General features: G+C 40.0%; 3 protein-coding genes across 3 annotated transcripts in view; 2 read left to right on the top strand and 1 right to left on the bottom strand.

Annotated features, from left to right (window-relative positions):
• Positions 1-26,181, bottom strand: part of RGS4 (regulator of G protein signaling 4) — a 145,050-nt gene that overhangs the window by 86,564 nt on the left and 32,305 nt on the right. The window lies entirely within an intron of this gene.
• Positions 3,216-6,869, top strand: RGS1 (regulator of G protein signaling 1). Its single transcript, XM_059854840.1, has 5 exons — positions 3,216-3,477; positions 3,852-3,935; positions 4,557-4,618; positions 5,190-5,353; positions 6,027-6,869. The coding sequence occupies exons 1-5, from the start codon at positions 3,374-3,376 to the stop codon at positions 6,210-6,212; spliced, it is 600 nt and encodes a 199-aa protein (XP_059710823.1). The 5' UTR covers positions 3,216-3,373; the 3' UTR covers positions 6,213-6,869.
• On the top strand, positions 11,846-24,592 carry RGS13 (regulator of G protein signaling 13). The gene is given in 7 exon segments (XM_059854858.1): positions 11,846-11,863; positions 17,485-17,543; positions 17,909-17,977; positions 20,549-20,610; positions 21,848-22,006; positions 23,846-23,850; positions 24,000-24,592. Coding segments are annotated over 7 exon segments (570 nt in total). The 3' UTR covers positions 24,198-24,592.

Here is a 26,181-nt window from a genome sequence, read left to right on the forward strand (position 1 = left end):
GGAAACAAGGGTAGTGACCCAATATTCAATATGGATGAAGCATCATATTTTTAAAGTTCAAATAAGCAGCACTTTCATCACTGGAAATGTCAAGTCAGAGTCTTAAGGACAATAGAATCATGAAAACTGTAGGGAGTCAACATCTAATCCACCTGTGGGACCTAGTCCAACTCTTTCAGAAAGCAGAACCACTTACAATAACCAAAGTCAGAGTTAGCAAAGAATTTTTCACTTAGGAAGCTCCATGCAGGTCTCTCCCTGGTTTTTCTGTGGTCTGCAGAAGTAGAACGTTGCTCCAGCAATAAAAAAACATTCTTGCCAGCCCTATGAATCTTACAGTTCCTCTTTTCCCTCTCACTTCAGTTGTACAGGTACCAAAGTCTCGTACACAGTTTTTCCCATTGTTGAGATTGGGAAATTTGCAGTGGGCTTTACAAGTAAAACCTTAGATGAGTAGTTTTGCATAGAAAGAGTGAATCAGAGTCAGTAAAATATTCCATTGAGAAAAAAAAGGATGCCTGAAGATCAAAGTTACTCAGAGGAAGAAAGGATTTGTCCACAATACAGGAAAAAAGGGACTGATAATCATAGTCCCACATTGATATGTTATGTCTGCTAATGGATGCAATAGGCTTTGGTTTTGCAGAGTTTGAGCAGCATTTACAGGAAGACAGGAGGATATTGGGGCTTTACATTGTCTTTACACTTTCTAGGACCCTAAGCTAGGAGTTTATGTGGCAAATGTTCATCCTTTCTCCAAAGCAGACACTCACAACTCCCAGGCTTCTTTCTTCATTTGTACATTTCTACAGGTACTCTTGGATGAATCATTACACAAGTTTACAAATAGATCTGGCTTAGGTTGAACCAGAGAGGCAGCACTGATTTTTTTTTTTTTCATAATGAATTTCCCCAGGGATAAGGAGAGCAAGTAGCAAGTAGCAATGCAGAGATTGGGGTTTAGTGATGTGGAATACTGGAGAGGACTCCCCAGTGTGTTAAGAGCACTGTTAATTCAGGATATGAGAACAGCAGAACACAAGGACATCAGCTAATTCCAGGAGGTCAGCTTGGCAGGCACAACTTTTTCCTCATTCCCAGTATAGTTTTTGACCTATTCCTACTTCACTTTTGACTGTATTTGAGTCCAGTAGCATCAAGACTGCAAAGCAAAGGTTACCACCTTCCCTAGAGTCCAGTGGTGTGGTATCTCTGCAAGCAACAAGTCACCTAAGAGTTATCCCATACTACCACTGGTCTCCTCCAACAAATAAAGTACCTGGAAAGTAATTCAAGCATTGTGTGACCTGGAAAGCAGTTCAAATGCTGTGGGACAGCAGCATTACCCTGATGTAAATTACGAGAATGCTGGTTTTTCTTTATTCAAGACAATATTTATTGCAAGAAGGTGAAGTGCAATGAGACTCGGTAGCATGAGAATTCCTTTCTACAGGAAGGTCTGACTCAACACCTGTCGTGTGCACTGATATGTTTAGCAAATCCCAAAGTTAAAGACAGTAATTTCATTTTAAATGGAGAAAAGATACTCCTCGTCTAGTAAGTGAACTCTCAACAGCCCATCATTGATAACAGGTGCAAAAAAGCAAGCCATCCTGTACCCTCACTCTCACAGAACTTCACTTATAAATATCAGGATTACTTTTAATTATCAGCTGCTATAAGTTCAAGACATTGCCCTACTTTTAGCCTGAGGCTACAGAGCTCTGGGAGATGAGATGGGAAGTTATTTTCCCTGACGTTTTTTACCCTTTTGTTGCCCTCCTCTGAGCAGGGTTTGGATGCATCATCCCTCTGACCTTGCCAGCAATGGAACCTCCCACCGAGAACAGCTCCTGACTGAGGATGAGACGCTGAGGGGGGCAGAACGTCAAAACCGAGCAGGTTAGATGTGAAAACAAACGCGGCGCTGATAACATCTCCTCCTTCCTTCCTTTTGCACCCTGTTCTGGGGGGTAAGAGCAGTCGGTAAACACCTCTGCCCCTGCACAGAGGGCAGTGCTCGCCTGGAGGTAAATATTTCCTGCAGACACGTTTGTGTCACTGCCAGCTCTCCGTGGACCGCTGTGGTTAAAACCAGCCCGAGGCTGACAGTCTGTCCTGGCACATCTGTCTGCAGGCAGCTCTCAGGCTCCCGGCCCCTCGCCCCGCTGCTCCCGAGGAAGCCGGGGATGTGTCAGCAGTTATCACCACCATGTGCAGCCCTGCACACATCATTCACAAACTATTCATCAGTAATCAAAGTTGCCCACGTTATTTAGTTTAAAAAAAAAAAAAAAACAACAAAAAAACCCAAACACCAACAAGGAAAAAAAAAAAAAAACTTTAAACATCACAGAAAAAAAAGAACCCAAGCAAACTAGCAGAAATTTAGATGCTCAGGGGCCAGATTAAGTATTTCAACATCTAAATCACCATCCTGGACAGACAGAGAGTTATGCTTAATTCTTTGTCTTACTTTATATCCATGGCTGCTTTTATGCAGTGGAGCTTAAATATGTACAAACAACTCACACCTCCCTCAAGCAGCTTGTAATATTCACAGTGTGTTTACAACAACAGCTCTAACCTAATTAATATTTATACATGCCAAGTCACTTAAAATTAGGGAGGTATTCCTGAAATTGTGCTTCCTAAGAACCTGACTTGCAAAAATTAAACCAAATTAAATAAGTTCTTGCTGCTTCAGAACCGTCTTCCTGAGAAAACCACGTCAAAATATTTTCACACAGCTTGTCCAACCAAACCTGTCTAAGGTAATGTTCTAGTTTGAAGAGCAGCAGGGGACTTGCAAATAGGTTGTTGCATATAGAACTTTATTATTGGGGTATGTTAAAGTACCTTCCCCTTGTCTCCTGCTGAGCCCACCTAACCAACGGACAAGTATGAAATTGCAGGACACAGGCATGCAACAAGTGAATTTTGCCAAGAAAAAACTGCAGTATTTGCAGTTCTGTTGATCAAACCAAAAAATACTTCTGACTTGCAAGTACGCATCAGAGAGGGACCAGAATTCAAAATTCTAATTTCTAGAGGGTTTTGTTGGTGGTTTTTTTTTTTTTGGTAACAGACACACAGTGACACATAACAACCCCAAAGCAATTCAGCCTCATCTGGTATAACCTCAACCACGAGACACTGCTGTCTGTTTTCTTTCTCAAAAAAGACTCGCGTCACTGAGCACTGAAAGGGGAACTTCCAGAGTTTGTGATGAAGACAGATGATAAACAGCTCTGCTCACCCCAGCTTGCAGGGCTGCCTGCGTCAATAAAAGGCAGCAGCAGAGGCAGGGAGCTGTCACTTGGGACTGGAGGATCCTCATGGCCAGGGGGGCTTCACGGTAGAGCCAAGGAAAATGCCTGGATTCTTTTTCTCCCACAACAACATGACTGAATTAAATGGAAAAGAAGATTGCAAGCTTGCAAAAGGCAAAGTGCATAAAAAGAAGCAAAAGGCTTTGTAAGTATATATAGCTTAGTATAAAACTTAATATATTAGAAGTGCAAATAAAAATCTACTAATCTCAGAGATTAAGAATTAGCGCTGTGGTTCAGGCTAAATGAACGAAACCTGCTGAAAGCCCAGGACTGCAACATCATTTTAAAAAGCTTGAGCTGAGGCATACCAATTAATTCTTTACTTTAAGTAATCCAAAACAGAATTTGGATACAGTGGTGGCCCTCAGTCTTTTTTTAAAAATTACTTGGATATGTAACTTCCCACACTTCAGTCATAGAATGGAGCTGTCTCTGAAAGTCTGAAGAAATTTTTAATAGCAGTTAAGTGCTACTGCAATTCTAATGGATTAAAAAAATGTCTGTTCATTGTTTCAGTGGTGCAGATCTCAAAAGTTATTTGAAGTGCATGGTGCCACATATTGAATCTGGGATCAAGACTTCCAGCTCTAGAAATTTCATGTAAGTACAGAAACCCACCGAGTTATAAAATACAATCAGAGCTAGATTACTGCATAGTACATGACTTCATTTCTAAGCTACTTCTAGAACAACAAATATTGTAAAAGCATCTAGAATTTCCAAAATACAAGAGAGGTGAACATTAGTAATTAGAAACTACTCATGGAGTTAAGGATTTTTAATTAGTGATTTGATATGTTTGCATTAAACAGTGAGGGAGAAGACACCACTTAAATCCATTTTTATCAGAGAAACATGGTAACTATTCTCTAAAGTTTTACAAGAAAAAAACGCTTTTCACTTAAATAAGGTGTAGGGGTATTACCATTCTTATTGCAAAAATATGGGAACAGAAGCACAGGTACAAAAGAATTTTATTATAGTTACAGTAAAAGACTATTTTCCTGAGAATAGAATTCAAGATAATATCATAATTCCATATTTTTTCCACCTCTGATTATTTTTCTTGACGTGGCCTGTCTCCAGGATCTCAGATTATGACAAAACCATACATTTAGTAAAATACCTGGCATATATATTATAAACTTTGTCTCCTTCAGACATACAAACAAAACCCCATGGTTTCTTTCCTAAAGCCTTTTCTTTTTCTTGTCACCTTAGGCTTTCTGCAGAGGAAGTTATTCAGTGGTCACAGTCTTTGGAAAAGCTCTTGGCCAGCCAAAGTAAGTCTGTTACCTCAGTATGACTTGGTTCTTACTTTGAGGACAAAGTTTTATCTAATCTCACCAAACAGGCAGAGCTGTAGCATTGTATAGGGTCAGACAATGGACAGGTACACTTCAGTTTTTTGCAGCTCTAGTGTAACTTGCACACTGCTACAGCTTGGCTTCCAAGTTGGGTTTTGGGGTCTTTTTCCATTTTCAGTTTAGCTATTAACCCCCAAATAGCTTATTTTGATCAGTCTTCAATCCTTGGATAATCAGGTTAATCAGTTTAGGACAATCAGTTTAATCTGGAATTTTCTCTCCACTTGTAGCCTAAGACAATTTATTTAGGAAGGACTACAATCTATTGTTATAGGATCAGGACCCAGACTCTAGATCTAAAAACACTGAACATAATTAGGAAGACTCCCATCAGCCTTATTCTATTATCTGTTGTGTGTTGAAGAAGATAACAATGTATTTTGGCAAGATTTTACATCAGATTTCAATACAAATCCTGCTATTTGTTTTCTCCTCCCTGGTCACAAGTATCATACAGCAAATTATTAATTATTTGTGTTGGCTTTAGGTGGTCAAGGTGTCTTTCGGGAGTTCCTGAAGTCAGAGTTCAGCGAGGAAAACATCGAGTTCTGGCTGGCTTGTGAGGATTACAAGAAAACCAAGTCTGATCACTTACATGGCAAAGCAGAGAGGATTTACGAGGAGTTTGTTCAGTCAGATGCCATTAAGCAGGTATGTATAAAGCCAGCCTGTGCAGAATTAGAAGGGAGAAGTGTGGCTCCGCTGAGATGCTCACACACTCACTCACACAGCGGCATTGGAAGGCACAGACACACTTTCAGGTCCCTTCTTGAATCACAGCTACCTGCAGTGTAACATTATCAAACCTCACAAACAGTCACAGGCAGCAAGCCCATACCTGGGAGAGCCCCCAGTACTGAGAGAGGCTCAGCAAAGGCCTCAGCACATGATGCTCTTCACTGAGCCAGTCCAGTTTGAGCTGTTGATGGCATTTGGAGATTCTTTGTGTTTGCGAGTGGAAGCACCACAGAATAATTATTGTCTTTTAAAATGTACTGACCTTCTGGAAAAGTTAAAGTTCTGTATGTTGATCATGTCTGAACTGGAGAAATTCAACACAGGATTTCTTTTAGTAACTGGAGGTTGTTCCTCAAAGTTGAGCTGTATTAATTCTGACTCCAGAACAAACTACATTTCTATAATGAACAACAACTTTTGTGCCTAACGGGGATACAGGGATTTGATATCCCCCAATTTACAATTATTCTGTCATTGAGCTCTCATAGAGTTCTAAAGCTGCAAATGCATGAATTGACAAAGAGATATAGAAAAGACTACAATCAAAGTTAAGTTTTAAACCACATTTATTTTTTTTCTATTCCAGATCAATATTGACTATCAGATGAGGGAAGCAACAGCCAAAAAGGCTCAAGACCCAACTCACACAAGTTTTGATGAAGCCCAGAAAACAGTGTACATCCTTATGGAAAGAGATTCGTATCCCAGATTTTTAAAATCCAAATCCTACCTGAACCTTTTGAACCAGCTGCAAACCAACAATTCAAAATAAAGTGTCTGAGGCATGAAGAGCCAAGTAGACTCTGTCAAATATCCTGTGAAGAGATCCTCCACAGTGGTTGGATCTTGCCAAGGAAAATCCCTGTGTTGTCAAGAGGGGTATGAGGGATAGGCAAACAGCTCCACAGGCAACAGGATGCAGGATAAAAGCTGGTGAGGCTGTCATAAGGGTGAGAGCAGCACAGTGAGAAAATACCCTTCTCCCACATGCCACGGAGTGAAGGCAGGATGTGGAAACCAAGGTTTGACCTGCACTATGAACACTGAACCGTGTCTTAGATCCCAAAGAACTGCTGATTGTTAGGAAGTGCAAGACTTGCGAGCCGAGCATTGGGAAAAGATTATCAAGTTCAGAAGAAAAGCTAGGATGACTGACAATTTTTGGCATAAGAAGAAAATGCCAAGACAATGACACCTCTTTTAAAAATCTGTGAAGTGTTAGTAGGTGTGAGTTCCACAATGCTGTTGTGCTATGTAAATATATTCTAAATTAATGTGTCTTAAAATCTATATGGTTTAAATTATATAAGATTTGTATAAGCTTTATTTTTATTAAGTTGGTATTCAACAGGTAGGTATGTAGCATCTTTGCTATTTAATTTATTGAAAAATAATAAGTTACTCTTCATTAAAATATAGTTAAAATAAAGATGTATAGTGGTTTTACATTTTATTTGAAGTGATTTTTCCATTGTAGTTACTGACATATTGAAGCACACAATTCCCTTCAATCTCACTGTGCTACTACTTCTCATCTCCATATTCAAATACTAATTTTACCTTCACCGCTTCTCTCAGCAGCTGACACTGACTTACACAGACCCATCCTCACAACCCCCAAAAAAGAAAAGTTGTGATTATTGTTGAAATATGTAACTAAGAACAACAGCACTCCCAAAACTCTAGTGCTGGGGACCTTGTGACAATAGAGCTTGTAACAAAAATAAGTCAAAGAATGCCTTGGTTTTATGAATTCCCATCATGAGACACTGGTATTGCATGGTTGGCAACACAAGATCTTATCTCACCCATGCAAATTCTCCATTTTTCCAGAATCACATGAGCTTTGTGTGCTCCACTCTGTTCTGTACCAAAAGGAGAAGCTGCAAATTCAGAGACGTCACCTCCTGGCCAGAACAGACCATGTTCTTATTGCCACCCCCTGGGGACTTTGGACCTCCAGAGGAGAACCAAAATCTGTGTCAGATGCAAAACAGCTGGAAGGAACACAGAAAAGTGCCAACCTACACTATCACCTACTGTAGTAGCTGTAAGCCATTGGAAATTACATCTTCCTTTCAAAACTAATAAATGCAGAAGAAAAGACTCCAGTCTCACTGAATTATTTTTAAGTTACGTGTTCCTGAGAGTCTGACTGCAAAACCTGGATGCTGGAAAAACATGAACCAGTCTCCAGTTGGCACTCTTAAATGATTTAATTTTCCAGGATCACTAGGAATAAATCTAATTGCTGTGAAATAGGAATAACAACACTGCCTCCCACACAAGGTGCATAACCATGTTTGTTCTAACACAGTTTACATGGACCAAATGTCTCTGTTTGCAGAACTTCAAGCTCATGGAAGATAAAAGAGACCTTTGAAATATCAGCTACCCTCTTAACAGACACTGCATTCAAATAACATTATTCTTTTGACTGTAAATCCCTCAAATCATTATGTCCCCAGATCTTCCTTTGCTCCCTCGCTGTGGTTCACCGTTTTGGTTTAGCCAAACATCCATATGAAATTTCTGACTAAAATAATATTCCATAGCATGGATAGTTAGGATTTTTATTTATTTTTGAATGGCTTGTTGCTAGGAGAGGAGACTGTCATTGCAATTGCACCACTGTGTTTTACACAGTTGGGATAGACCAGAGCTTCTGAGGAGGGAAGAACAGACTTTTGACTTTCTTCCACAAGCATCTGTCCCTACTTCATAATTTGGTAGAGTGAGAGAGCAGAAAGGTATTTTTCTTCTTCAAAAAGAAACTATTTCACTCTGCACAACCCAACAACCTGGGCTATTTTCAAGTCTCTCACCTTATTTGCAATACAAACCTAATAGCAACAGCAAAAGTCAATTGCCCAGATTGTTAACTCTAGAGATATTCAAGCCCACTTGAGCACCCCTGACAACATCACCACATTTCACCAAACAAGTAACAGCAGAAATTCAGGCCTGGCTCTGGGATGCTGGAAGCCCAGGATTGTATGTCTGTTTCTATGGCAGGCCTGTCCAAAGGGGTTGTTTTAACAAGGTCTGAGGGATGTGGATGACTCAGAACACACAGATCAAAGGACTCAGAGCTTCCTGTCACCCTTGGCTCATGTACAAGGTGGGTGCACTCATCCCTCCACTCATGCTCAGGAACTGCCCCCAAGATCACACATTGGTTTCACAGGTGTGGGTTGGGCCTTTTTCTTAAACTAGATCTCACTTTCCCTCTTTGGAAAAGATATACCATGAGAGAATGGAAATTTGCTGTTCATTCACTGTCTCTAAAAGAAATGGTTAAATCGGGCTGGCCATCAGCTACAGAGCAGTGCAGGAAAACAGGATGAAGTACATGGAAAGCTTTACAATTTGACAGTAGTGACTCAGACTTTTCTTTAAGTGTACTATCTTACTCCTGAAAAAACATATTCATTGTTTGTTAATGTTTCAGTGGAAAAAATCAATCACTGTGCCATCTTCAGGTAGACTTTTGAAGTGAATTACCTTCTCTCTGTTTCAGTTTGCTTTATGGAAGGACTCAAGAGTCCAGCAGACCCTGAATGTGTATTTAGCAGACTAGCTTTGAACTCTCCAATTTGGAAGACTTAAATACCTGAAGCAGATATTTTTAATATTACCCTAAATAAAAATATGGTATAGCATAGTATAAATCTTTCCCATATAGTGAACAGGCCACCCATGGAAACACTGCATTATTACAAACAGTGAAACAGGAAGGAAATTAAAGCTGAGATCGTGATGAACAGTTCAAATTCACCACCACAGACTCCTCAGTGCCACCCATCGCTACCCACACTGAAGCAACAGGCTTTTCACATGTCACCTTCTTTATGGTTGTGAAATGTGTTTGAAAAGAAAAAATAGATAATAGAACATGACAAAATTAGACGCTCTCGTCTTCTTTTCATAAAAATGAGGTTTTTATATCAGAGCATGTAATGTCTACAGATGAAGCTTTATGAAATTAAATCTTTAGTCATTAAACAGCAGAAATCAAAAAACAAGTTCTTGCTAATATTCATTGGATGATTAAAAATTGCCTTGGATGCTCAGAAGCAAAGTCAGAGGGGACTTCAGTTTATCTCCTGGCTTTGCTTGGGTAGATAAAGCCTCAAAGGTTTTAATCATTAAAAGGGGATTTAAATCAATCAAGAACCAATGTGCCTATATTGAAAATAAACTCATTCCTCCCTCTTTTCCCAAAACATCCCCAGAAATTACCCTCTTGAAAAACCCCGAAGATGATCAACATTTACATTTTGCTGAGCACTTCCCTTCAATTTCTTCAAGCACCACACAGCCTAAGCACCACACTGCCTTAAAGCACTTCTCTAAACTACTTCAGTGACCTGCCCTGTGAAGGTGACATGGTTCCTTTCACTAATGAAATTAAAAATATCTTGAGTAGAGCATGAAATGCAGAAATGTAAACCTTTCAGGCCCACTCTAGTCTTGTGTTAGGAGAGAGAAAGAAACAGCAGATTAGCAATGCTTCTCTTCAAAGTCTGTGACACAGCCAAAGTACTAAAGTGTCAGCAACAGCTGCCTACAAACTCATTGTCACTGGAGTCACAACAGGTTTGGGGTTTTTATCAAGTCACTGTGGCCAGAAGGCTTCTGCTATTAGAGGGCTAACTTTAAAAATAAAACAACTCTCTGCATAACACTAATAACTCAGTAACCCACAATTTCTGTACTACCTATGGAAAAAGTCTGTAATGTATTTACTGTGGTAAATGGTTTGTCAACCATGATTGACACGAAGGCAGCTTTAGATACAGAGAAGGGACTAAATACTGAACAGAATTAGACCAACCATGAGTCTGGGAACATGCTCGTTGTTTATGCCAGTCTAAAGGAAACTGTGGACACACTCTGGGTGTTCAAACAAAGCCCTAAGTCCAGCCGGGAACTCTCCAGGCACTGAGCAAACATCTGGAGGAAAGGGGAGCCCTGGACTAACACAGGCAAACATTCTGACTTGCCCCACACTATAATCAAGAGTGATAATGAATCTTGTCACTGAACTATGACAAGATGAAGAACTGGCATCCTCCAAAGAAGGACGCACCTGCAGGGGGGGTAAGAAGCCCTGCTCACTGCTGAGCTGTGGTGGAAGTGTGAATGCAAGGTCTCACAGCACACAGTGCTTTGTATTCAAGCCACAGCACACCTCCGAGAAGCCTGACTGAAGGGGTACGGTGAAAATTCCTGTAAAAACTACACCAAGCTTCTCATGGCATGATTTCCTCTCCTTCTGAGATGGCCGCAGACCATCAGGCTCACACAATGACATGACAGTTCGACAGTTTTTAGGAACAAAAAAAGGAACAGAAAGGTCACAGGGTACAACTGAGGTCAGGCTTCCAGAAGCGCTATCTAGACTCAGCCTGCTCTCACTCAGCAGGACAGTGGTTAACAGAGATTACAGAAATGGGTCACAATGTCAGATTTGTCCAGCCTTATTAATAAAGCCAAAAGCCACGAGTATAGAAAATATTCAAATTCCTCAGGCAGTGACTATTAGCAGGCAATGCCAACTTCTACCCAGAAACAAAAATCACTTCATTATCCCTATATCTGCAGACAGCTTATTGGTTGTTTTGACCTACTGTAAAGACTGAAGCTGTGAACACTGTTCCCTGCATCCCTGAGCAAAACTTTCTTGCACAGAGAACCTAACTTTTTATGAGGTTATTTTCAAATATATAGCAAGAAAACAGTTTCTCAGTTTTGACACTTCTCCATTTCCCTTATTTTCTTTCTGGAAAGCACATCCAGCTCAACTACTGAATAAATCAAGCAATAATTGATTCCTGTGTAGTACATCCCTTCATGATCCTGGGGGTGTTCTGTGCCCTACGCCTGGCAGCACAAGGAATCCAAAGGGAAAAGGCCCCAGTCAGAAGTTACCTGCAGATCTCAGAGTCTCACCAGGAGTCTTTCATGCTGAAAGGGACCATTTGTAAAGGTGTCACTGCACTGTCCCCGCCCAGAGCCTGCACCCACAGCGACCCTCCCCAAGGCACGGTGTTCAAACCTTCTCCTTCAGTGTGGCACCTGATGACATCTAGTGGAATTTGTATGCAACACGAGGAAGGGTGGAATTTAGGTTAAATTGTGTAATTTTACAGCAGAGCAGCACACCTGGTTAAAAACTAAACTATCCACTCTTATGGGCTGCAAATGTTCTGTAAAGGGAAGTGGATGGGTAACTTTCTGGGTATCAAGCTATAAGTGATCCTAGTGGAAAGAGCTGACACAGAGAAACACATTGCTAAATCGGTTTTGCAACCCATTAATTTTCAAATTTTTCTTTAGAGCATGGTCAAGGATACAACAAAACGTAAAAATTGCACCAAATCCTGCATCTAAATACCCGCCATGTACAAGGCACCAGAGGTTTGCAGAAGCATTTTCTTCAGTTTAATAGTAAAAACCAACTTAGGGAGAAAACCCCAGGATGAGTTTATTTCAATTTTAAGCAGTATTACAGCACTTTTTAATGCCTGTAATACAGAAAGGAAAATGTTTGGACACAGAGTCATTGGTTACTGATTCTCAGTGTCCTGGTTTAGGGCAGATTTGGGAGGAAACCTCCAAAGGGGCCCCTCCAGAAAGCAAACCCACACGGCCCCTCTCCCCCCAGCTGGTTCAGGAAGGATTCCTTGGAGAGAAGTGGAAAGAACCTGTTTATTTAACAGGCACAGCACCCTCAGCACACAAAATGAACAATACCAGGTGACAACACTCTTTCACCACTCTGAAAAAAGATGACAAATTCAGAAAGTCTCTCTTGGGGAAGGTCACTCTGTTATCAGTCCCTCTGGTGCTGGGGCAGCTGCTGCAGCCACAAGGTGCAAACTCTGGGTGTTTGCCAAGTCCCAGTCTGGAGCAGGTTTGAGTGGTTCCAAGAAAGGGGAAGGAAAAACAGTCCAGGGAAAAATTCAGACTCCTTAGCTAAACTAACTAATGAGCAGGAGCAAAAAGGAAGAGCAAAACAAAAAGCCAAGCAAAAAGCAAAAAGCAGCACTATGTACTGCCCTGTCTCTGTGTCCTGCCAGCCATGGGGGAGCAGGCTGATAAAACCTAACCAAACCAAAAAACATTTGCTCTTCAGAGCCAGTCTTGAAGGCACAGAACATAATATCCAGCATAAACAGAACACACCAATAGGGATAGAAACATCATAACGTCACCCTAGGACAATCAGTCACTACACAATTTACTTGACAAAAATATGATCTTATATGTGGTCCCCTGAACATCAGCTGATAGGAAAAAACCTAAATAGTTCATTATTGTTCATTTTAAAATGAGATTTTAGATGAGCTTTCCTTTAATGCAAATAAAGTTTAGAGTAAAAAATAAGATGTAATTATGCTTTTGCAAAACAATGTGCATCAGCCCATGTACGGTTTCTTCAAATATATATATACATCAAATAGTTAAATACTGGTGCAAATAATGAGAGATTATTGACATAACTGGGATTTTCATTCTGTAACTTTTCCAGAGTCACAATTATTAATAAGGTGTTTTTTTCTTATTTTAAATTTAAGGAGTTCTACAAATAAAATTCTTTATAGACATATTTTAACATGTCAAGTTCTGGCCCTCAGATACTTTAGTATATAATTGCCTGCATATGAAACATTAGAAGTATAAGGAGGCACAGAACAAACTTGAAACATCTCACTGTTGTGATTATTTGAACAATCAGCTCAAGTTAATTTGCTCCTGCCCATTCCCATTAGAGAAATGAAACAAAATACTCCAAAATCCTGTGTAGAGTTGCAATGAATATAGAATGAGATTTAATGAAATAGCAGTCAATAGAAAATAGATCACAGTGATATTTGCCCTTCCCTAAGCACAGGCCAAGGTCTCATGTGATGCTGCCCTGCTCTGCCACCAGGTCCTGCTGGAAGTGAGCACACCACACACATTTCCTCCCCAGCAGAACCAGTGCTGTGAGAAAAGGGATACACATCTCATACACAAAGCCTGTGTACCAGCAGGGTGAGCTGCAATAAAATAAATGAGTGTACTGCATTGTTGGAGGCTCAAACCTCAGTTTAAGTTCCAATCTTACATGGGTTATGCTCTGCCTGGGAGGCTGTAAGAAGAAAAAAATGAGCTAGAGCAAGGACTGAAAGATATCACAGCACAGAGCTGGGCTGTCAGAGGGAGCAGGGACATGACCAACCTTACCCTCCCAACAGGGTCACTCTGTGCCTTGTAGGCAATGGCAAATTCGCAGAGATCCCAAGTCACAACCACTCCAGGAAGGACAGAAAGCCTCCAGAAAGATCCCCTGCTGTGACTAATTTGCAGCAAGCAGCTGAGCCAGGGCTTACTCTCAAAGTCCCAGCACCACTGTAAATCTTATCAGCCAGCATCAGTCTTCCCCTGACAAACAGCAACTTCAGTGCTATTGCACTGCACGGCTCCTTCCAAACACTTGGCTAGAGGAGAACGACCAAAGCATAAATGTGTCCCAACTGAAAATGAAGCCATAACCTGGGCAACAGCTGTAAGAAAAATGACAGAGGACCTCACAGAAGTTTAAAAAGTTTTAACATTCCTTAGATGCTGTGCAGTAGCAGGTTGGCCAGGTAGGAGCACATAAAAGCCTGACACTGATGGGTCTGAGCAGGAAAAGGTTCTCCCAAAGCACTTCAAAGTGCTGTCATTATGCTGCCTGTAAGAAGAAAGCTGGTTTCAGTGCAAGGGTGCTCGTGCTCTTTGTCTCATTTCAACATGGACTGCAGATTTCGTAAAAAGAACTTCGATAAAGGAATGGAAAAATTGGTCACAGGACTTGGACAAAATATGCAAGATTCCAATGAAGTAAAGTACATCATGTCATTACAACTGATCAGTAGAGATATCAAGATAATTTCAATGTAAACAGGCTCTATCAGTGGAGCACTGGAATGCAAAGGAGCTTTTTCTGATGGAAACCACGGCCAGTGTTTGCCTGTGATATGTATAAAAGAGGAGTCAGGCATTACTCTGAGCAGCACAGAGAGTGGGTACTAAGACCACCCACGCTAAGAGAAAATAACAAAACAAAAAAGCAGGTCAAGAAATTTGAAAACCTACCCTGGAAAATGCAACTACTAAATGAAGCTTTTTAATCAAAGGAAATAACCCAAAAGAAGTTTCTGTAAGTATGAGATTTTGCACTTTGAAATATTATCAGGAAAATGTAGCATAGGTGGGGGAAACACCTGTTTTTTCTCTTGGCATGTAAAGTTCTCAGCATAGCAAAGGCATTCACATTAGAAATGTTTCTGTTGTATACCCAGATTTGACCCTATATCGGTGAATATTCTGTGTAGTAGTCAGTGCAAAATAATCTGAATAACTAGTGAGGCTGCACCTTGAGTGCTATGTCCAGTTCTGGGCCCTCGGTTTGTGAAGGACTTCGAGACACTCAGAGGAGGCAGCAAGGCTGGAGAGGGGCTGGGAGCACAAACCCTGTGAGTAACCACTGAGGGAGCTGGGGCTGTTTACCCTGGAGAAAAGGAGACTCAGGTGTGACCTTATCACTCGCTACAGCTCCTGAAAGGTGGCTGTGCTCAGGTGGGGCTGGGCTCTTCCTCCAGGCAGCACTGACAGAACCAGAGGCCAGAGCCTCAAGCTGCATTAAGGGAAATATAGGTTGGATATCAGAAAAAAGTTTTTCACGGAAGGAGTTAAAGTTCTGGAATGGTCTGCCCAGGGAGATGGTGGAGTCGCCACCCCTGGATGTGTTCAAAACAAGCCTGGATGTGGCACTCAGTGCCATGGTTTAGTTGAGGTGTGAGGGCATGGGTTGGACTCTATGATCTTGAAGATCTCTTCCAACCCAGTGATTCTGTGAATTCTGTGTGAACACTACATGGGCAATCAGTTAGAACTTTTATATAGCAGTATCTCTCTGATGACAGTTATGCTGTGCGCTACAAGCTGTGGCATTTGGTAGTTTACAGATTCATTGTCACAGAATAAGGCTGGTCAGAAATCAAAATGTTTATTGTAATATGAAAGAACTGATCCCAGTTTCTTCTGGTCTGAATGTCTTGCAAAGCCAGCAAGTATTTGGACTCATTCTCCTAAACATAGAAAATACGTGAGTTTTGAATCTGCTGTGCTGAGCTGTGGCTTTCTTAAATAAAAACTTATAAATAGATTTTTTTTTTTTTACTATACCAAACCAGTTTTCTTTATATTTCTCCAATAAAAAATATAAAACAGTTAAACAGTCATTTCCAGATCAGCACTGCTTATATCTTTTACAGACATTAATAACTCCAGGACTTAGATTAATTTCTCATCAGTCAGGCAACTCCTTCTGCAAAAGAGTTGTAGCCATGTGGCTTTTTGTTTGATTACCAGTCCTGCAGGCAACACAGAGCTCCTACACATTAAAGAGCTTGTGGCCTTGTTGCAATAATATGTTAGAACAAGCAAAGAGGAAGGACACTATGCTTCATAAATATTGGGTGAGAAGAGTTCCATGATCCAAGTCATGTGAACACTGCAAAACTGTAAGGAGTAGTTAAGATGTAGTTTACCATTTACAGCAGATGACAAAGCACTAACAGGACACTGTGACAGGTAACAGGCTGCACATGTGGGAGTTCAATGATCCAAAACTAGCACCCTGCTCCAGGGTGTGCTGTAGCTTTTGTACTGCTCCTGTCTTGTTCTGGGGTTAAGACCATTGTCAGCAGAAACACAGTGTCAGACTAAAGAAACATAGACTATGCCTCAGTGGAAAGATGGTCCAAATCAGCACTGGTAAAGATAAAAATCAGCATGCCCTCTTCCTTGGTCTTTTAGGAAATGAGTCTGACTTACAAAGAAGAGAGAACCACAAAGCCCTGAATGTGTATGCTTGGAAAATGTGTGTTCTCAACAAGTTTAAAGCCTCTAACTCAAATTAAAATGGCTCCTCAGAACAATGACATTTCCTTACACAAAAGTCACTTCATGCAGCTGTCATCTGAAGAAAAAAATAATAATTGGCACTTCAAATTCAGATGGAAGTAGCTGAACTAGATTACTTAATATTGCTTCATCTAATATTTCTTGAGAATCTCTGTATAGTAAGAAGCCTACATTAATTTCTCCAGGCTTCAAAAAAGCCACAAAGACTGCATTTCATTTACATCTCGGTGGATAGAAAATGAATGATTGCAACATGAAAGCACTCAAAACAGAGGGCATTGGATATAGCCTAGAATATAGCCCAAAATAAGGTGACAAATAATAACCATAAATGAAATTTAATGCATAATTTCATCTTAAATATGGAATATTGTGTAGTTTTAGACAGTTACTTTTAGGCAGAGGGTGAGATGAGAAATTCTAGTAGAACAATTCAAAAGTCACAGAGACCTATCTATAGTTGAGAGAATTCTGAAGCAGGCAGCAGCCACTGGCAGTCCCACGGGGCTGCAGAGAATGCGAGCAGGAGTTGCAGTGTAGCAGTTGGGCCAAGTTATGACATTTCAATACCCTGCAGGAATTGTACTAGGCAAGACCCTCATTTGATATAATATTGAATATAGACCTCAGGGAAACAAGGAAAACAGCACCAAAGGCAAAGGAAGCAATTCACAGCTTCAGAAAGCTGGGAGATAGAACCTTGTCCTGTGATTTACTGTGCGCTTCATTTGGAAGGAAAAAATTGGTCATAGTTATAATATGCACCAGTCAACCCCAAATCTGAAAGAAACTCCAAGTTTAAATAAATAAGGCTATTTTGATTTCAGGCAGGCCTGTACAAACTTACAGTCCAATGTAAATTCAGCATTTGCCATTGCTTGAAGCCAAAGAAGAAGCACCAAACATACCCCGTGTCACAACAGATTTTTTTATTTTGTCTTTTATAGACAGACATTTACAACTGCCTCATCCTAATAAACTACACCCTCTCTTATGGATATCATATCCATTCAAAGGCAAGTTTTATATGACTTTTATTGACTTTGAGATACATGCTGGACAAATATCAACATTAATCTCAGACACTTAGCAACTTATTCAGCATTGTCCAGTTTACATTGAGCTCTGATCTTTGATCCTGGTCACCCTGAGCTTTCAGGGGAAAAAAAGATTTCTAGTTTCATTCTGCTTCGGGTCAGGCTCAACCTTCAATCTCCTTTCATAACTGGGGAAGCAAAGAGGGAAAATTATTAACATTTCAATTCTTCCCTGAGAGTCATCCACTGGACTGCCTGGTAATTTGCCTTTTTTTTTAAGTTCTCATATCTTACAAAATATATTTTGGTCAAATGCTTCAGAAATGACTCATAGATAAAGATCAGATGTACAAAATAAGAATACTGTTAGAACTGCTTGCACTGCTATATGTATAAATTATACGTTTTTATTTAAGAAAGCCACAGCTCAGCACAGCAGATTCAAAACTCACGTATTTTCTATGTTTAGGAGAAGGAGTCCAAATACTTGCTGGCTTTGTAAGACATTCAGACCAGAAGAAACTGGGATCAGTTCTAAGTAAGTAAGGATAAGAATCTTATGTTCTGCAGTCCACGCAGCTGAGTAGGAGAAATAAACCCCTCAAAATTCACAGTGGAGGTTTTCATTGCAAGCTTAGGATTGTGCAAAAGAGGGCAACACCTTCACAGCTGCCCCAGCCAAGCAGCTTCTGGCAGCTCCTTCCTCAACAGCACGCGGATGTATGCTGGCATGTCCCACCAGGACCTCCCTTCATGTTACACAGGCATAGCCCAAACTCACCCCTGGATTAAGTCCAGATTTGGACCTGGGAAGAATTAGAAAGCCAAATATTTGGTCCATCTTTTAAAAGAATTCAGGCTGCTGGCAAAGGGTGAATATTCATGAAGAGCATAAGAGACATGGCCAAGTGGCTCCTGCAAGGCCTCGGGTGCCACCAGGCTCTGTGGGGGCCAAGCACTGCCAGGAATCTGGGGGACATGTCCCATTGGGGTGATGATGTGCTTCCACCCAAAATGCCTTCTGCTGGTATCAGATCAGACACAGAACTGATTTACTGGGACACATCCCCCACGGCAATACTAAGGAGCACCTGACGACCCCTGAAACTGCCATTTGGGTGAAAGTCAGGAGTAGAAATCCAGACAGTGTTTCCAACTACTGGAGGAGGATTTCTGCACCATGGTGGTGAGGGGAGCCACTCACAGTGGAGAGTGTAGGATAAGTATGAAATAGCTCCCACAGTACACTACAATTTCACTTTTTGAGTCCCAGCTATAAAGCCTTAGTTATTTTTGGAAAGGTTTTTTTTTTTTTTTTCAGTGTAATAGATGTGCTTCAGCAAATCCAATCATATTGCAAATCAGTGCAGCAAGACATTTACTATCAGAACAACAGCTACTAAAAGGGCATTAATACAGATCATCATAACCTATTCCCTTACTGCCCTTCATATTTTCCTGATTGTTAAAGGAAAGTAAAAAGGTAAAAAGGTTTTCTTCTGTGTCAGCTGCCCCATCAGGCAGAGCTTTTTCTGCTTCACAGATTAATGCTAAAGACAAATAATCAGAAATGGAAATAAGACAGCTCTCCTGATGATGTTCAGTGAGACAGACAAGATTGTCACTCATTCTGTACAAGTGCAGTTGCAGACAGGTGAAAAATAATCTGCATTGGGTGAAAAATTATCTGCATCAGGAACAGCAAATATGACTCAGAAGTAGTTTGTAAGGAGAAAAAAAAATCATTAAAAGAACTAGAGAGTCTCACTCCCCATAACCACAAGCTTTATGAGTTTTTACAGAGAGAAGGCTAATAGCTCACAAGAAGGAAAAAAAAATCTTTTAGTGGAAAGAGTTACTAGAGAGTTACTGACACCACTGTTCAATAGTGGTAGCATTTCTCTTACTCTTTATTTCTTTGACTATGTCAGACTGATCAAAAGCCTGAGAAAATAATCACCTAGTCATGTACTTTTTCAGAGAAAGGGGGAATTGTATCAAATTATAAATAAATTATAAATCATTACCAATTAAAAAAGCTACAGAGCAGGTAATGGCTGTTCTGCAGCAGAAATCTATAAAGGATCATGCAGCACTCATATCAAAGCCAATTTTGATTTAAATTTTAAAAAGCCCTGTAATACTAAACAGTTTTTGACAAAATTATAGCTGCCATGAAAAGCAAAACTCAATGAGAGGAGACCATGCTCCAAATTTGGCTGACACACAATGAAAAGCACCCACTGGAATACATCCCCTCTCCTTTCTTTTACCAACATAAGTATAAGCATCTCTTCCAAGTTACCAGCATTGGTGTCCTAAACTTCAATGCTTGAAACTATGTTGGTGTAAATGGAACTACATGCACTAAAATGGAGATACTGCCCTCAAACATTTGTTTTTCCTTAAATTGTTTAGTCTCTCACCTCACTACTTCCATGCTCTTTCTCAGAATCAGGCATGAGACTCCCACAAGCTTATGAACTTACTGTTTAGAATGGCAAACATGAAAGTAAAATCTGATTCTAGCCACTTCCAAGGGCTGTGCAGACTAGTAATAATGTGTCACAATGCATTGTAAACAACTGGTGAGAGATGGAAGTCTCTTCCAGCTAAGATTGCATGAACCTTTCATTATTTACCTTATTCTTGGAGCTTATATTCAGCTCTCAGATGATAAGTCAACTTTGACATTAAAGGCTTTGAAATATTACAATAAGATCTTGTGCCCCCAAAGACTTGGCTACTAAATACAAACATCAATATTACCTGAATTCTATGATGATTCCTGTCTCCAAAGAAGTTGCTGTCTAGAAAGGCAGCACTTTTCTTGTGTTTCTCCCAAGCACAGTTTAAATAAGTGAATGCCATTTCCAGAGGAATTACATGGAGCTCCTTGAAATGGAAGTGCATTTTTTTACAGCAAGAAAAATATTTGTCTCAGCATAGTAAGCACAAAATCTGGAAGATGCAAGAAAGCCTTTTAAAATGTAAGATTCATAAACCTCGTATTTAAATTAGGGGGCAGATTTTCAACAAGGTAATTAGGTTTTTTATACTTTGAGCCTCAACTAACCCTGCAATAATGACCTCCTTTTTTCTACTAAAGGGTGCCTTTGGAGGAAGTGCTACAGTGGTCCCAGTCTTTTGAAAATCTGGTAAAGAGCAAATGTAAGTAATTGTATGTTTGTGTCCCAGATGGATTGCTGAGAAGAGTTCCCACAAAGCAAAATCTGTAACTCGTGCTGCATAATTTATGCTGCCTTATACACAACTAATGAAAAACAACTTTGTGACACGCCTAGCACACATCACACTGGAAATAAACATAGCATGCTGCAAATGCTTTCCCCAACTTGCCATTTCTGCAATCATGTGTCATTTCTGTACAAACACATAATGAGGGCATGGTTTGTCTGCCACATCCCCACTCAGAGTACTGAATGGCACCTTATATTAGCAGAAAAGCGACAAAGTTCACTTGGGAAAGCCTGCATGCACCAAAGAGACCAGATAATGGCCTATCAATTCAGGGAGATGCCATGGAAGGCAGTTCCAATATTCAGGGATGGGAAGAACTGTAGACGCAGCAGGAATTCTGAACTTTCCAGCTCCATCCCCCTCTGCTTCATACAGGGCTCAGAGCTCTCCCAGATTTCTCATATGGGCACAAGTCCAGAACATCACTGCTGAATTACATTTTTTAAAATAGGGATGAAAAAGTCCCAGCAAAAGCCTCTAAAAATTACTCCTGAGGACTGGCATTATTTTCAAACTGCAGAAAAATTACAGAGCATGAAGATTAACAGCATTTGTAATTTAAAAGATTTTTCCATTAAAATCTTAACCTAGTATGTTACAGCACATGAAAAAACTCCTCAACAGAAAACTGTTCAAAGAGACAAAATGACAGCAGGAGCAGCAGGCACACATGTGATCACCCCCTCGGACAGATGTGCTCAACATCTTCAGAAATTTGAAAGGCCAGAATGCTGCACCAGCAACAAAGTTTGCTTTAAATAAAAACACTTTAAGCTTCCAGCAGTACTCAGAATGATGCCCTTCTTAAAATGCCTCCTTCACTGCACTTAAAAACACTACTCAGTGAATTTTAATTAATTTAAAAGCTTTATGACACCCCAAAATGGAAAGGTGGACTCACATAAAAAGCCAGATACTCTAAACCCAGTGCATTTGCAGCTCTTCAGGCAACATGGGCAAAGCGTGTGCCTACCTTAGATTTACTGTGGGATTAGATTTGCTAGGGAGCCCTGCATGTGCAGGAACATGCAAGCTTGAGCTGTAGGGCTGAGACACAACTTTAGAAGTGTCCCTATTACCTCCAAAGCTCTCTAAAGGTAATGCATGTAGACAGGCAATATGAATTTGGGTTCTGAAATATTTACAGATTTGCCTATAATCTATAAGACCTACTTGAAGACAGAACACAGTGATGAAAACATAGAATTCTGGCTTGTCTATGAAGCTTATGAGAAGATAAAATTATAGAGGAAAAGGATTTCCATGGCAAAGAAGCTCTTTACAAGTTACATCCAACCCCAACGAGGTGACTACAAGATCACGAGCTCTTTATTTCATAGAAATGCCTGAAGTGTCACACAGCAGACCAACAACAAATGCCTATAGCTCCTCTTGCACCAAAGGGAGTGAAAACTTCTATCCATCCTCCCCTCAAACTCTTTTCCACACAGAATTTTAATATTTGAATCCACATCTCATCTACAGGCAAATCTTTCAACTACATCCACCAAGAACACAAGCAAAATGCACAACTCAGTTAAGAACCAAATTAATGGATCTGTTCTCTTCCTTTTTTTTTTTTTCTTTTTAACATCAGATCCAGAGGCAATTGATACCACTTCACTATATTTTGGATTATTCCATTGTTACATATATCTATATCTATATCTCATTCTGGTCTTTGCAAGAGTAAATATAACTAAGCAAAGTAAACACTCTACCCAGTGCTGTCCCCTTTGCAAAATGTGTGAAAAGAAAGATTCCAAGACACATTACTTTTTTTTTCTTTCTTTCTTTTTTTTTTTTTTTTAAGGAAAACAGCAAATTTGTATGTAAAGTATCTGGGTTTTTTCCCCTGATAAATGGCTATAGAAAAAAATAATTCCTGCTCAGCCAAACATGCTCTATGACCTTTAAACATTCCTGCTTATGACTCTCCTTGCAAAACTAAGCCAACGTTGGCTTTTACTGCCACTGCCTCTGGCAGGCTGACATAACTAAAAAAATCATGCTACATTATTTTCTGGTTTATGTGTAACAATGAAATTATTATAGAGTCTCAAAATGCAGCCTCCCTGCTGGCACTGGAGGAGAAGCCAAAACCAAATCAGCTGGATTTCCAAATGTTGGCTGAGAGGAACAGCTGCTTTAAGTGACTAAACCACTCCCTCTAATCCAAATCTTGAGCAAATTTCAAAGTTCCCTCTGTTGATTTTAAATACCAAGTGGCACAACAATGCATTCTTGTCCTTTTTTCTCAGTATTTTTTTTGTTAGTATGTACAGCTATAGGAAACTCAGCAACACATTTGCACTTACAAAAGAGAAATGTCGATATTGCCAACCACAAATTCATTAATCAAATGTAAGGGCTTAAATCAAGACAGTTATAAATAAGCTGTGCGATTTTTTATAAAATAGTGTGTATTTGAATCTTTCTATTGGCTGTGTGGTTTCTAGCGCTTCAGGACAGTTTCCCATTTTCTTGATATTCGCTATTAACACAAGAACTGCGTACCACTCTAAAAACTACATGCTCATGAGGACATGAAACACAGCTTATATTCAAATTACAGTAGTATTTAAAAAGGGGCCACTCAAATGACTCCTCTGGAGGAGGAAGCTCTCAACCCATGAAAGACATCAGCACCAACCAAATCTTTAGAGGTCTCCTCTCCACACTAACAAACAAGGTCAAGCTGAACACAACCGATGGAACTCATCATAAGCTGATGGATTTTCAGAGGGTTCCTTTTATCTGGTGTTCATGCTGACCACTAAACCTTTCTGCGGTTACACACCTGCAGAGCTTCAGTTTATCTGCTACAAACAATGAATTGCAGCAGGAAAACTCAAGGAACGAAAACTTTTCCTTAAAAGGGTTGATATATAGGCTCAATTTTATCTCAGGCCATAACACTTTTTGTCTTTTTTTCCCGTCACTGGTGCTGTGCACCTCCAGGCACTTGGACTCATCGGTTTTTTTCTGGAACCTAATTGTAGCTCTAGGAACAATTCTTAGCAGAGGAAAGCAGGGTTGGATACCAGCAATTTTCAGCTAGTCCTTTCACTGCAGCCAATCCATCCAAACCACGTTGACAGGACAACTCCTGCCTGAAGTTTCCCTGTTCTCTTGTTCTTCCTAGAAGTAGTGAGAAAACCAAACTCATCCTGCTAAACTCGCTCACATTTGGAGCAATATTCTGCATACAGGCCCAGCAGCACAGACTCCACTGCTGCTCTTGATCTCCACTAACCACAGTAGTCAGGACTGAACTGGCTGTCCTGCTTTTGTTTCAGATAAACATTGACAGTCCTGCAAGGAAAGCAAGTATGAGGAATCTTCAAGAGCCAACACAGTCCTGCTTTGATGATGCACAGAGAATACTCTACAGGCACATGGAAAGAGATTCCTACCCACGATTTCTTGAATCACAGTTCTGCCAAAAGCTCAAACACAGTCTTCAAACTAATGGCAACAATTCAATGGGAAATTGAAAAGAATAGTTGAAAATGTAAAAGGGTTTCTTCTGGCACCCAAGTGTTTAAGATTTAAAGAAGACAGGAGAAATCAGGCAGCAGAGGAATACTATTATTAAAGTGTTTAACTGTTCTGTTGATGTTAGAATTCACAAGGCACTATCTTCCCCCTCCCCAAGGAAGTCTCCTTGTTTTGTTTTCCTTGCCCCACAATAAAACCCTCAAAACTGGGATTTAGGGAAAAATAAAAGTATTTTTCAAAAAGCATTTTGCTGTTGGGAAATAAATGTTTATTTGACTATGCATTACAGGAGAAAAAACCATCTGCATTGCTGCATTTGCTGCTGTTTTAGTCTTACAGTTTTTCAAAGTAAAAAAATAAATATAAAATACAGCTGTTTGCCTAAACTGTGGATTATAGTATTCATGTGTATTCATTGGTGTAGGGTCAACTTTATGCTGATTATCATGTAAAACATGTGCTATGAAGGCACTTGACCTACAGTATACTAAAATAATACCAGCATCTTCTGGGTTTTTCTTCAGAGAAAAAATGCATTGGTATTTTGGCTTGTTTTTCTGGGTATGGACACACAAACACATCACTTTTCCTTCAGACTCCCTGAGAATTAGATTCAAGAAAGGCTGACCCTTGAACATCCTCCTGCAACACAGACATGTGTAAAATAATAGGAGTAGAGAATAGAGATAAGAATTGTTTTTATCTTCTTCTCTCTGTGCTTCTTTAGGAAAAAAACCCTGAGAGAGAGAATGATGTCTCTCTGTTCAGAGAACATGAATGCCCCACAGGTTTACATTAATAGCTGTTCTGATAATTTCAAGCCTCATTAAAATTGGACCCTAAGCAGCACTGTTATTGTGGTGCATAGCACAGGCTACTCCTGCAGAGAGACACTGTGATTTACTGATGACAGGTAAGTATGCTGATCAATAAATACCAAATGTACCATATGATGTCTGGTTTTCTGGGAAGTTATATTGGTAAATTGTAATTATATGTGGGCCCTAATGACAACATGGCAATGACAACATGTGATGGAAGTGGACATGTTTAACTTATCAGTTATCTAAGGCCTCAAAAATTCTTTTCATTCTTCATTTTTTATTGAATTCTCAAGCTAGGATTCATGTATATGTCCATAGCAGAATACAAAGAAAGTCTGAGCATGACCTCCACCAGAACAGAAAGCTTTAAGAGAATTTGGTGTTGTAAGAAAAGGGAGTGTTACCATAACAGATAATCCTTTCCTTTTGCAGTGACCCCATATAAAAGGATTATCATATAAATATGTGATTATACAGCTCATAAAACCACTCAGCAAGAAAAGACTCCCCAGGAAATCCAGCTGGGGACAACATAGCTTTTGCTGCTGTTAATTCCTGATGGGTATACAGAGTATTTGACTTCAGTTTGATTAGGCCTGCGAGATGCCACAGCAAAGAAAAAAAATTATAGGATCTCTTAAAAAAAGCAACTCCTTCAGGAAAGTAAATAGGTGACAAAAGCCAGCCTGAGCTGAAATAAAAAAAAACTCAACAAAATACACACAGTAAATAAACCAAGGATCACATAAAGGAAAGTCTTCCCACTTCTGTTTGACTTAGAAACTGAGAAGACCTTCATGTTTGTGTCAAAGTGGAAGAGCCTTGTGGCGACCAAGAATAACAACTCTGCATACCCAAACGTGTTCAGCACGCACAGCCTTCCAAAGGGGTCACTCAAAGGGCTGCTCAGGTCCTAGGCTGATAGAGAGACCCTTCCTCCCTGCAGAAAGGAGATTACCCAGAAGGAAGAAAAAACCTACCCACAGAAAATACTGAGGGAAATCACAGAGGGATGCACAAACATGTTTTTATGGCACAAAATGTTTAGTGGGTATTTTACAGATCATGAATCTACCAACTCTTTTTCTTGGTGGGCTTATTAATTTTATATTTCCTTCTAGAAATAAATAAAATGTTGGGGTTTGGGGCTTGGTTT

This window comes from Haemorhous mexicanus, chromosome 9, assembly GCF_027477595.1.
Source record: "Haemorhous mexicanus isolate bHaeMex1 chromosome 9, bHaeMex1.pri, whole genome shotgun sequence".
NCBI classification, from domain to species: domain Eukaryota; kingdom Metazoa; phylum Chordata; class Aves; order Passeriformes; family Fringillidae; genus Haemorhous; species Haemorhous mexicanus.

Excerpts from the sequence above, each read along its gene's own strand:
- RGS1 (XM_059854840.1), top strand. The coding sequence starts at position 3,374 with ATGCCTGGATTCTTTTTCTCCCACAACAACATGACTGAATTAAATGGA. Across the intron at positions 3,478-3,851 it reads AAAAAGAAGCAAAAGGCTTT|TGGTGCAGATCTCAAAAGTT; the intron begins GTAAGTATATAT and ends TCATTGTTTCAG. Across the intron at positions 4,619-5,189 it reads AAAGCTCTTGGCCAGCCAAA|GTGGTCAAGGTGTCTTTCGG; the intron begins GTAAGTCTGTTA and ends TGTTGGCTTTAG.